We start from the raw sequence: 12,606 nt of genomic DNA, 5'->3' as shown, positions 1-12,606 counted from the left end.
ATAGAAGTATATACTACATAGGCTCTCGCTATAGCTATTTTACACTACTACAACAAAAAACATACATGTTAGCACTAATCTTTATATTTTATTAAATAGTCCTGTGTCATAATATATTGTATAACTGCTCGGGCTTTGATACCTAAACAAACATGGAGGAACATTTCGGAGAGCCCTGGTAAGAGCGCTTATTCACTAACATTTTACCGCTAAATTGTAAATTATGTTAAAGCTAAACACCTGTTAGTTTTTCTCATGTTTATCACTCACAGTTGGTGATTTATTAACTTAAATCCAACTCTCGGTGTTTTTATGAACTGTGTAGGGATGTTTTAAAAGGTCCGAAACTTTAAAAAGCCACAGAATCGTCTTTAATATCAGATTAAATCAACAACTGGTTAGTTTTAAAGCTTCAACTCTACTGCAAGTCTTTGCTGTACATCTGGACATGCTCAAAGAAGAAAATGTTCTTTTTTTGTTTGACAGATATAACATATAACATATAACAGATCTCGTTCTTCTATTTACTTTCACATCATTATACTTAATAAACATAATATAAGGTATATATTGTGATAAAGACTGTTTTTAATTTCAATATTGCCACACTATATTTTATATTTAAAATTTAATTGATGAATTTTTTTGTAATAAATAGTATATATTGTGACAGAGAATATTACTAATTTAAATATTGCCACACTATATTTTATATTTAAAATTTAATTGATGAAATTTTTGTAATAAATAGTATCTATTGTGATAGAGAATATTACTAATTTAAATATTGCCACACTATATTTTATATTTAAAATTTAATTGATGAAATTTTTGTAATAAATAGTATATATTGTGATAGAGAATATTACTAATTTAAATATTGCCACACTATATTTTATATTTAAAATTTAATTGATGAACTTTTTGTAATAAATAGTATCTCTATTGCGATAGAGAATATTACTAATTTAAATATTGCCACACTATATTTTATATTTAAAATTTAATTGATGAAATTTTTGTAATAAATAGTATCTATTGTGATAGAGAATATTATTAATTTAAATATTCCCACACTGTATTTTATATTTAAATTTTAATTTAATTTGGTTAAATTTGTGTAGTAAATATTAAATAGTATATTAGTAACATAATGTACATGCTATGTACATGCATGTGTATTTATATTTGTATGTGTGTAAATGTGTGAACGTATACGTATATATTGTTGTGCATGTATAAACTGTATATATAGAACTTTGTGCAGAATACTGTATATATTGAATGTGCAGTTAGTTATTATAATATATTTTTAAATTTTTTGTATTGTGTAGGTGTGGATAAGCTTTTGCTTTAACCTACACCCATTTCCCTGATAAGTTAGATAATTGAGTGTTGTTCGTTCTGTTTTTCTTTTCTTTCCTTTTCTGAAGACTGCCGAAAATAAATCCAAATTGAAAAATAAATTCAAATTCAAATTAAATTCATGCCAAATTCAGACACGTCCTGGATGTTGTGACAAAAACCTGACCTGGCAACCCTTCTCTCAGGCTGTACTTGTCCTACTTTAGTGAGGCTGAAGAAAAATGTAGTTTCCAGTTTGACGCTAATGGGGGATCCCATTGCGGTCATCTCTATTAATGTGTTAATTTGAGCTACTTTTGCTCCTCTATCCTTTTTTTTTTTTTTACCAGATTGACATTGTTTTTCCTGGTATATACAATATGTTTCCTCATTTTCTGATCATTCACTCTTTGAGAAAATGTTAGTAAATCAACATTCATCTTGTTGCCATTTGTAGATCTGTACATTCAAGCATATTATTGTGTCATATTTAAATTTTTTATTGTTTTTCCTGTGTTTTTATATTTATTTTCTTCTCTCACTGACACCTTGGAGTTGTACTCAAATTTCGTTGTACCCTGTACAAGGACAATAAAAGGATATTCTATTCTATTCTATTCTATTCTATTTAATGTTAAACACCAGAGGTGTAAAGATTACTGATGTATTCTACTCACGTAGAAGTACTGTTACTTGATTGAAGTTGTATTCAAATACAAGTAAGTCATACGTAAAATACTCAAATACAAATGAAAAAAGTATCTCACTGAAATAGTACTCAAAGTAAAAGTTACTAGTTACTTCTACAACCCACATTTATTTTTGATAATAAATCTTGTCACATACATTAAACAACATCCCTTCATAATATGCTTCTCTCTGTTTCCTTTTATTCGCTCTTGATTGTTTATAGCCATGTATGTTTTCATTGTATTCATTCATATTTTATTGTTTATTTTATTGTTTCAATGTAAGGTGACCTTAAGAATCAAATGTATTATTATTATTTTTATTATTATTATTGTTGTTGTTGTTATTATGCATAAACCTAAAAAGGAAGAGATTAAATCTTGCACAATTGGAACTTAAAACTCATTTTGAATTCAATTAAAATGATGATCAAAAAAAAAAAAAACATTCTCAGACTCTAAATATAGTTAAGTTCATGAACTCTAAAAGTGAGAAAATAACCAACATTCAATGCTGTTTTGGCACTGTGCATTGTGTTTAGAGATGTAACGATTAATCGTAAGGCAGTTAAAAATCGATTCATAGGTATCACGGTTGATATTGATTTTCTGAAAATTGAATCGCAGTACTTTCTACAAGTGTAGGTGGCAGGCGGAGTGTGCTAATACTTTCTTTCTTGCTGCCTTCTACTCTTAAATATGTTAATAAATGATTCATTACCCCTTTAGCACCGAAAGAATATCTGTAATATTACTTGAATATCTGTAAAAGTCACGCTTTTCTATTAGCTCTGTCTGCTAGCATAGCTTCTCTTCTTCACTGCAAGATATCTGCATGCCAACCGACCACTGTGTTACCTGCGCCCTCTGCTGGTCCAAACAAATATGACGTAAATCAGTGCAATCGGTTTTTTTTTTTTTAAAGTCCAATTGTTAGTTTATCAAGGAATTCTTTTGACAATGAAAAATACAAGGAAAATAGTACAGCATTTTCTAGTTTTTTTCCCAAAAAAAAAAATTTGTCTACAGTCTCATTTTGTAAAATAAATCGTGAGAGAATCGTATCGTGAACCCAGTATCGTGAATCGAATCGTATCGGGAGTTGAATGAATTGTTACATCCCTAATTGTGTTTAATCTGATTGGTATGATGTGATGCATTTGATTTTTGTCTGGTCATTTTATTTTTTGCGTAGTTTCACAATGTCCGTTAATCATTTTTAAAACAAAAAATAATAATTTACTCCATAACGGTTGGGTGTAGAAAGGTAACAAATTACTTATTTTCACGTACTTACGTACAAGTAAAATGATTTTGAAATATGCTCAAAAAAAGTACAAGTACCCATAAAAGCAACTCAATTACAGTGACGTGCGTACTTTAAAACACAACGCTGAAGTGGAACTGGGCGAGCTTTCACAGCATTTCCACCGAGAAAATTAAAATATTGCCTATATCAATATATTTTAATTTTGTAGCTTATTTTATATTAAAATTTCCATTTTATTAGTTGCTGCTTCCACTATGTGAAAAGCTCAGTTAGATGGATTTCTGAGTGCGTCCTAATCCAGACCTTCCCCTAAACAGAACTCACTCACACGTGCTGTCCCTTACAGGAGAAAAAGCCAAAAGTGGCACATATTGTCCAGCTGTTTGTTAATAACTGTGCCTCTGTTGTATTTTTCATCTGCAAATTTAACCCAGAATTGTCTTTCTGGTTAGACTTTATTGAGCTCAAAATATTAAGATTTTTATTGCATATTTCTAATGCTGTGTGATATAACTATATATGTCAGTGCTGTGGGGGGGAACTGACCAGTCTATGCAAAGTTATAGAAAATAATAAAGCCTCATTATAAAATATAAGTAGATTTGGTCACAACTTTTGAAAACATTTTTTTGTAAAAAGATGCTGTAAAATCAGGTGTTTTGGGCCGTAACAATTGGTCGCAAAATCATAAAAATAGGAAAAGGTCACGTTACCAATTTATTTATAGAAATCATTTTTACATTTAATAAAATATATAATGAATAGTAATTTTCCATTTATTTAATGTAATTTTAAGGAAGAAATACTAAATCGAGATATCATTATCAGGCTATAAATCTACCTAAATCGTGAGATAAAATTTTCTCCATATCGCACAGCACTACATATTGCTATTTTGAGAAAAAATATAGAATTATGAATTAAGGTCCATGTCGCCCAGCCTTAGTATCTGTGTGTATTTGTGCCCTTGCAGTCCCTGGAGGATAGTGGATGAGTGTGGAGGAGCTTTCGCCTTGGGGGCCATTGGAGGAGGAGTATTCCATGCAGTGAGCGGCTTTCGAAATGCACCTGCTGTGAGTTAAAATCCTACTTGTGTTCTCTCTGATTCTGAATCACACTTTCAAATGCACTATTTTTTTTTAACTTTCAGGGTATTTCACACAGACTGTGGGGCAGTGCAAATGCAGTCAGGCAAAAAGCTCCTCTGATGGGGGGTGAGAGACACCTGCTTTGTAAATGATGATAGCCTGTTTCTTCATTGCTGTATTGACATCCAACTCTGTGCGTTTGCAGGCCATTTTGCTGTTTGGGGAGGACTGTTTTCCACCATTGACTGTGGTTTAGTTCATGTGAGAGGGAAGGAGGATTCATGGAACTCCATAACCAGTGGAGCGCTGACAGGAGCCATCGTCGCTGCACGCAGTAAGAACATCAGAGACATCATGGAGGCCAACGTCCTGTGTGTCACTGAAATAATGTTCTCTCCTTCAGGAGGGCCTTCGTTCATGATGGGCTCAGCCGTGGTGGGAGGAATACTACTGGCGCTTTTTGAAGGTGGTGGAATCCTCTTGAACAGATACACAGCACAGCAGTTTAAAAACCGTGAGTTCATGTTATTGGGTCATTTCAACAAGTTTCCAGGACATCCCATGCACTTTAGTCTAAAAAAAAATCAGATTTTTTTTAACTAATTGTTTCTTAATAAGTCAGTAGGCACCCTGTATATTTTTAGTTTGATTGGATGAATCCTTTTTGAGATATGGCCAATTTAGTCAAGGGATACCAGTAGATTTATGTGACTTTCCTTATTTTTCTTCCATTTTCAGCTTCCAATATCTTAGGAATTACATCACATAGGAAACTGAAATTTGGTATAGTAATACAACTCTACCTATTCTCCCAGAATATACAGAAATATCTGCTATACATTCTAACTGGTGGACATGACAGCCCCTCAACAGGCTCTTCAGTAAACTACTTTGTATATGTCTCAGCTCCCTGTAACTTTGATCAGCTTTGAGCTATGAACATAGATTGTTCACATCACTGATGATTAGTGACATATATGCATTGGTTCTTGGGTGACAGTCTCTTGAAATCTGAAAAAATACTTTTGTGGCAGATTTTTTTTGGCCCATAACTGCATGTGGGAATGTAAAAAAAACAATTTTTCTTCATGCAATTCCTTTATTTTTATTTTGGACCCTAACTTTGGATTATTTCACCACTCGTGAATATTGAAAATCCTTTACATGAGGCCATTGTAGCTTGCCTCTGTGTCTCATAATCATTTGCTGTTTATTCGTTTTTCACTAGTAACATAAAAAATATCAGAAAAACATATATTTTTGAAAACATAATCAATGTTGTCATGTTCTACATTTTCTGATTAGCATTATATTACTGTTATGATAATGATTAGGGGTGTGAAAAAAAAATGATTTCACGATATATCGCGATTTTTTTTTTGGGTGCCAATTTTAAATCGATTTTTTTTTATTTATTTATTTTTAATCGATATTTTTCTGATATTTAATTAGTATTTTTTCTTCTTGCACTTTTCACATTTTCATGGACGTGTTTTTTTAATACTGCTGGAGAAATTGTCACTTCTCAGCGGAGCATCCTAACTACTACATAAAAACCTTGAAAATTGTGCCACTTCCTTACCTCCACTCTGGTAGATGGCTCTGTAGATATAATAAAAATTAATATAAATAGTTTTGACTCAATTTGTCCTCTGAATGATCAATATCTTACAGCAACTTGATTTTTCATCTCTACGTTTAATATTGACATTAACTGGGTAGAATATTGAAATATATTGTGATAATATCGTATCGTGACCCAAGTATCGTGATACGTATCGTATTGCAACATCCTTGCCAATACTCAACTCTAATAATGATGATGTATATTCATGTATTTTGAAGAAAAAATACTCCAAAAAACAGAAAATACATGAAAGTTTGTGGGTCATTTGTTGAAACAATATGGATTTTTTTTATTTTGGTATCAGATGTGTTTTATCATATCACATACAAAAAAAAGGATGCTTTTATTGTGATAATGTTGAGACTGAAACTCCTAGAGGTTACCAGCACTGCAAATATGACCACTACAGTAATTACTGTTCTGAATGGGTTTTAATGAAAAGATTTCTCACTCTGTCCTTGTGTTTTCTCCAGCGAATCCTTTCACAGACAACCCTGGTTGATCTGCTCCTAAAGACGGAGGTCAGCAGGGGTCAAAGGCAATGTTTCATTAGAGCAAAATAACATAATATACATTATCACAACAAAAAACAGAATGAACCCGTTGTTTTTATTATTCTAAATGCTGACATGAATGTTGATGCCTTAATGCAGGTAATGCTAATTTATTACATTACAGGATTTACCGATCGTTTTATTGTTTATAATATTCAGCGACGAGTAACTTTTAAATGTTTAGCAAAACTAAAAATTAATCATAAAAACATTTGAATTATTTTATTGTAAACTTGGGTTTCAACAAGAGAACAAATGATTGTTTATACAGTATCTATCCATCTATCATTGTCCTCTAGTAGTAAACATTCTCACTACTGAGTGGACATATCTACAGTGTCCTCTAGTGGACACTATGTTGCAATTATTTTTCATTAATTAATTGTACATTATCTTAAGCTGTTATTTTTGTCCTTTTTTTTGTTATTACAGCAATGCTTGCATGCAATTAAAGTGTTTTATTACTGTAATCCTTAACATAAATATAAAAACATAATTACTTAATATAATAACAGAAACATTATTATTTTTAGGGGTGCACATATTTTTCTTGGCCTGGTTCATAGAGGAGAACCTCAGGTTGTAAATACATATTTTCTGTTTCCAACCTCTCAGGATAAACAAAATGGATTGATGCAAAGGTAACATGACATTTCAGAATCAGATATACTTTATTTATCCCAGGGGGAAATTGTTTTTAATTTTTATTTTATTTTTTACAGATGCTCCAAAATATTTTAAATGAAAATAAGAAACACTAAAACATAGACAAGAAAGAAAAGAAAAAGTACACAATTAAATAAAAAAAAAACTGTTCACTGAATATGGATTAAATACAGTACAAGTGTACACCTCCAGGAATATGTTCAAATATACACATATAATACAGATAAATACAAGTATAGTACAGTGAGCCATCTACCAACTGCACTGTAAAATCAAGAAGCTATCATGTTAAAGTGAAGAGTTGTACTGTACAGTTTGATTGACGAAAAGCAGATTTGAATAAGTCTTAAGTCAAAATATCTGCAGAAAACCAATTTTTTTTTAGGCACAACAGTAACTATTTTAAAGCACTAAATATGTCATAAGAATGTAAAACATTAGAATAGCCTTTTTTTTCTTCTGTAAATAATAATGTTCCTCCTTTGCCTTATAATGTGCAATTTTACTCAGTCAATACTCATTATAAAACCCCACTTACCGCTTATTTATATATTTTTTCTGTACTGTTATCTTGACCAATATCTATTATTTATTTTATTAATATTATTATTATTTATTTTTTCCCTTAATTTTTCCTTTCTGTATTGTTATTTAGCTTTTTTGTTTGCTTGCTTTTTGTGTAACTTTGGCTGCTGTAACGTGGACATTTCCCCACTGTGGGATAAAATAAAGTATAATCGAATCGAATTATGATTTTATTTTATTTGTCGACAAATAGATACTTTTTGTCCACATGTATCATTTCCAATTAGTCACAGTCTTGTTATTGTTTATTTAAAAAAAATGTATTTCAAGAAAACATTGAGACGATGAGAAGATATTTAAACTTAAACCATAAGTCAGTCCTGCACTCATTTTAACTAAATTGTCATTTGTACAGTTTTTATTTTGTGTTTTGTATTTTTTTTATATACTGTACATTGTATTACTTGGGACTACAGGTGTAAATGAGCAGTTTTGCTATAATCTGGCACATTTACAAATTTGTGTATAACTTGTATATGATTGTTCACTGCTGTGTGTCGTCCCAATCAAATAAATAAATAAAATAAATAAAATTCAAGCACAGCTGACCTTAATTACGCCCCCTGCTGCCGCCTAATAGAACTACAAGCCAATTACTCCCAAAAGTCACAAAATAATGTAACTTGACCTCTTTCGTCTGTATTGTTAAAAAAGGGGGATAAAGTTTATAAGTCCATTACTTCTAAAAACACACATTTCCCTCAATGACACCACCAGGTTTCTCCACCTCCTTCTCCATGAAGATTTCCACTGTCATCCTTTTAACCGGCTCAGCTGCTCTAATCCTCACCGCTGACCAGTGCAGACATGGCTACGCGTTAGTGCTAGACTTCATTATTTATTCACGCAGGAATGAATTAAAAGACATCAAACGAGCTGGAGACTTTGGAAGAAGGAGAAAGTTGGATTTAATGCTGCCGGGATGACATGTGGCTGCAGAAGAAGAAGGAGCTCCTGGATGGTTGGACTGGAGCTCATGTGTGAGATCTGTGGTGGTGCATCGCAGATCTTCTGAGGAGTGAATGTTTCCTGCTCAGGTCAGGAGGTGCTAAAGTGCAGGAATGGACGGGGCAAAGAAAGGTAATGTAAAAGTGATACATTCACTGCATGAAATTATCAATGCATGACAACTTCTAAAGGTTTGCTTCAATGTATGGCTTCATAATAATAATAATAATAGGCAAAAATAGGTTTGAGCTTAAAAGACATTTCTGCAAACACAATCATTCTGTCTCTTATCTGTTATTAACAGTTTGGTTTATTCCCAGTGGAGGCCTTGCCTGTCAACAGGTGTCTGTAAACCTACTTTAGGACAGGCCAGAGCTAAGTGCCACCCTGCTCCTTCTAAAGAACTAGGTCACATCTGGTCTAAGGACATGAGACCTTCAGAGTAGAGCATCACTTTGTTACATCCACATGGCAGAAAGTTCTAAAATAATAATAATTGGACTTTATATAGCACTTCTTCATAGACTTTTTAATTGATGTGCATTATTCTTTCACTCCACACACAGTGGTGGTAGGCTACTATTGTAGCCACAGCTGCCCTGAGGCAGACTGACAGAATTTAGCGAGGCTGCCATCGGCCCCTCCGACCACCACCAACACTCACTCACACACCACATCCACACGAGGCAATGTGGGTAAAGTGCCTTGCCCAAAGAAACAACGACAATGACCTTGCTAGAGCTGGACGACTCTACCACTGAGCCATGGTCGCCCCTAAGTCTCCCCCTTTTGTTTGACTACAGATTTAACCTCATTTCCTAGACCTAAGAGGCTGCAGCAGTGGGAAACGAGGAGAAAGCATTGTTATTACAAGTAACAAAGAGACAGAAATATAGATTAAGGACATAATAACTAGGGATGTCCCGATACTGCTCTAGTGCGCTCCCTTCATTGTAAAAGCAGCCCCACTCTGACATCTCTCCATTAATACATGTTCACAGGTCCTGTTTGTGCATGTGTGTGAGAAGCATGTCCCTAAAAAAATAAGTGCAATGTAATTTCCCTTCAGGGATTAATAAAGTGATTTAAAAAAAAAAAAAAATACAACTTTACCGATATTGCAGCCTTGAGTGTTGGTCGATACCGATATCCATCCGATGCGATATCAGTACGAATCCTACATACTTTGATTACTTATTTTGTAGTGTGTAATGTTAGAAAATGCTTTATCAAGTGATGTTATTCAAACTGAACAATAGTCAGAAACAGTAGGTATGAGAAAAACTGACCCATTTATTATTAACCAATTAGTTACATACATTTTAACCTTCAACATAAAATCTACAGTATTCTACAATTGAATAAATATAAAATATATCGGAGATTTTAGATGCAGTCCGATAAAATCCGATATTTGTTTTCTGGCTGATATTGGACCGATATCAATATCGGATTGGGACACCCCTATTATTCATTCTCACTAATAATACTGATAGTTAGCAGTAGCACTCTTAATCTTTTACAGACAGGCAATACTAAAGAGGACTAGTTTAAAATAATGATTTGAGTGAGATAGAATATAGTTTTATTTAAAACGTGTGAAATACACACGTTTTAAATGACACGTGTTGATGTTTGGCTAAAACAGAAGATAGTGTAAAGATTTATATAAATAAATAAAAAACACTCCCTGCTTGATCTGAAGAAAGACATAATTTCAATATAACTTAAGGATGAAGCTCCTGAGTGTGTGATGTGCAGGTTGTTGATGGACAACATCACAAAGACCTTACACAACCGTCCTCAAAGTAATAGATACATGTAAATAACATTCTCAACTGCAACCACTGTATATTTGTAACAAAACACAGATGATACATTTGTTTATTCACAGATGCCCCCCCTGGGGGCGATGTGGGCAAATCCGACACCCTGGGGTCAACTGGCTCCTCCAGGAAAAGAGGAGGGGGGGCCAAGAAGGCGATGCAGGCCAACAAGTCTGCGCTGAGGGCCCCCCGAGCTCTGTGCTGCCTCACTCTGAGCAACCCCATCCGCATGGCAGCGCTGGCCCTGGTGGAGTGGAAATATCCTTTTCAACCACAGCTAAGATGATAGCTGCAGTGTGCATAACAACGTCTACGTACAGTATGTGTGTGTTGCCTTAACTTCAAGCTTCAAGCCCTTTGATATTTTCATTCTGCTTGCCATTTTTGCCAACTGTGTTGCCATGGGCGTCACCAAGCCATACCCAGACGATGACTCCAACGCCACTAATCACCAACTAGTGAGTTCCTTTGCTTTATCTAATTTGATACTGAAAAGCAATTTTGTGCCTGCCCAGATAGAAGATTGCTGACTTTAGCTTAAACACAGGAGTCAGGACATGTTAATGACATCCTGAATGTTAGTTTACACAAGTGCCACAAACACACAGACTTGATGTCATTTTATTTTTTTATATTTTTAATCAGATTTTAATAGTAATAATAATAATGCATCAATTTTATATAGCACTTTATCATAGACACTCAAAGTCGCTTTACAGAATTAAGGCGTTATTCTTTCACTCCACACTTAGTGGTGGTAAGCTACAATTGTAGCCACAGCTGCCCTGAGGCTAAATGACGGAAGCGAGACTACCATAGTGCGTCATCGTCCCCTCCGACCACCACCAACACTCAATCACACACTCCATTCATACTAGGCAATGTGGGTGAAGTGTCTTGCCCAAGGACACAGTGGCAGATACCACTGGGGTGACTGCCACCACACTGGGGCACCTGGAATTCTCGGTGGTCTCCCATCCAACTACTAACCAGGCCCAGACCAACTTAGCTTCCGAGATCTAACGGGATCGGGCAATGACAGGCTGGTATTATTATTATTTTATTTATCGAGCATTGAGAACAACACAGTCCTTATGGGGTGCTAAATGTGGTGCAAAAGTAGTTGTTTTAAAAGAAACATAAATAACAGAAACAATAAACCAATGTTCAAAGGAGAAAACCTCCAGCAGTCAGTCACCAAACATGTGACTAGCTAATATTAGGACAGTATAGATCAGTAACTTTAATCACAGCGGGGGCCACAGAAATGTGATTGTCTGATCTGAGAGCCACATTATTAATATTCATGTCAGTATTTAGAATAATGACCAATCTGAGCATTAACACAAGAAAGAACAAATGTTTTTGTCTTTGTTGCCTTTTTATGTGGTTTTGTGAGTTTTTAGTCATTATGTGCATTTTTGTTATTTTGTGAATTTTTCTTTCATTATTTGAATTTCTGTTGGTGATGTGCTTAGTGGTTAGCACATCCACCTCACAGCAAGAAGGTCCTGGGTTCAAGCCCTGGGGTGGACACTTGGGTCCGTTCCGTGTGGAGTTAGCATGTTCTCCCCGTGCTGCGTGGGTTTTCTCCAGGTACACCGGCCTCCTCCCACAATCCAAAAACATGACTGTTAGGTTGATTGGAGTCTGTACGTTGCCCGTAGTAGTGAATGTGAGTGCGAGTGGTTGTTTGTGTCTGTGTTGCCCTGCGATGGACTGGCACCCTATCCAAGGTGTACCCCCACCTAGCGTCCAATGTGAGATAGGCACCAGCAGACCCCCGGGACCCTGAAAAACAGGAACAAGCGGGTCTGAAAATGGATGGATGCTTTTATGGAGTCTTTTTCTGAATTTTTTTTTTGATTTTTTGTGTCATTTAATTTCTATTTCGCATGTCTTTGGAGTCAATTTGGGTGTTTTGTCTTGTGCATTTTTAGAATCTATTGTGTATTTTTGTTGACATTTTGCTGTTGTTTTGTGTGTGTGTTGGAGTTATTTTGTGTATT

At 34.4% G+C, this 12,606-nt stretch overlaps 2 protein-coding genes across 2 annotated transcripts in view; both read left to right on the top strand.

The window, feature by feature from the left end:
* Positions 1-33: 33 nt before the first annotated feature.
* LOC114467349 (mitochondrial import inner membrane translocase subunit Tim17-B-like) lies at positions 34-6,729 on the top strand. The gene is made up of 6 exons (XM_028453556.1): positions 34-178; positions 4,277-4,376; positions 4,454-4,517; positions 4,597-4,725; positions 4,795-4,905; positions 6,492-6,729. The coding sequence occupies exons 1-6, from the start codon at positions 153-155 to the stop codon at positions 6,518-6,520; spliced, it is 459 nt and encodes a 152-aa protein (XP_028309357.1). The 5' UTR covers positions 34-152; the 3' UTR covers positions 6,521-6,729.
* A 1,966-nt stretch (positions 6,730-8,695) lies between these two features.
* cacna1fa (calcium channel, voltage-dependent, L type, alpha 1F subunit a) overlaps positions 8,696-12,606 on the top strand; it is a 28,713-nt gene continuing 24,802 nt past the window's right edge. The window contains exons 1-3 of the mRNA XM_028453655.1: positions 8,696-8,903; positions 10,666-10,849; positions 10,944-11,055. Of these exons, the coding sequence (XP_028309456.1) occupies positions 8,885-8,903; positions 10,666-10,849; positions 10,944-11,055 (315 nt within the window). The 5' untranslated portion in view covers positions 8,696-8,884. The remainder of the gene's footprint in view (positions 8,904-10,665; positions 10,850-10,943; positions 11,056-12,606) is intronic.

This window comes from Gouania willdenowi, chromosome 7 (assembly GCF_900634775.1).
Source record: "Gouania willdenowi chromosome 7, fGouWil2.1, whole genome shotgun sequence".
Lineage (NCBI taxonomy): Eukaryota > Metazoa > Chordata > Actinopteri > Blenniiformes > Gobiesocidae > Gouania > Gouania willdenowi.
The sequence above is the reverse complement of the archived record's forward strand: the minus strand, read 5'-3'. Positions and strand labels throughout refer to the sequence as shown.

What these genes read in the sequence shown, in the direction of transcription:
- LOC114467349 (XM_028453556.1), top strand. Translation starts at nt 153, where the DNA reads ATGGAGGAACATTTCGGAGAGCCCTG. An exon ending in GAACATTTCGGAGAGCCCTG is followed by an intron (nt 179 to 4,276) that starts GTAAGAGCGCTT and finishes GTGCCCTTGCAG; the next exon opens with TCCCTGGAGGATAGTGGATG. An exon ending in GCTTTCGAAATGCACCTGCT is followed by an intron (nt 4,377 to 4,453) that starts GTGAGTTAAAAT and finishes TTTAACTTTCAG; the next exon opens with GGTATTTCACACAGACTGTG.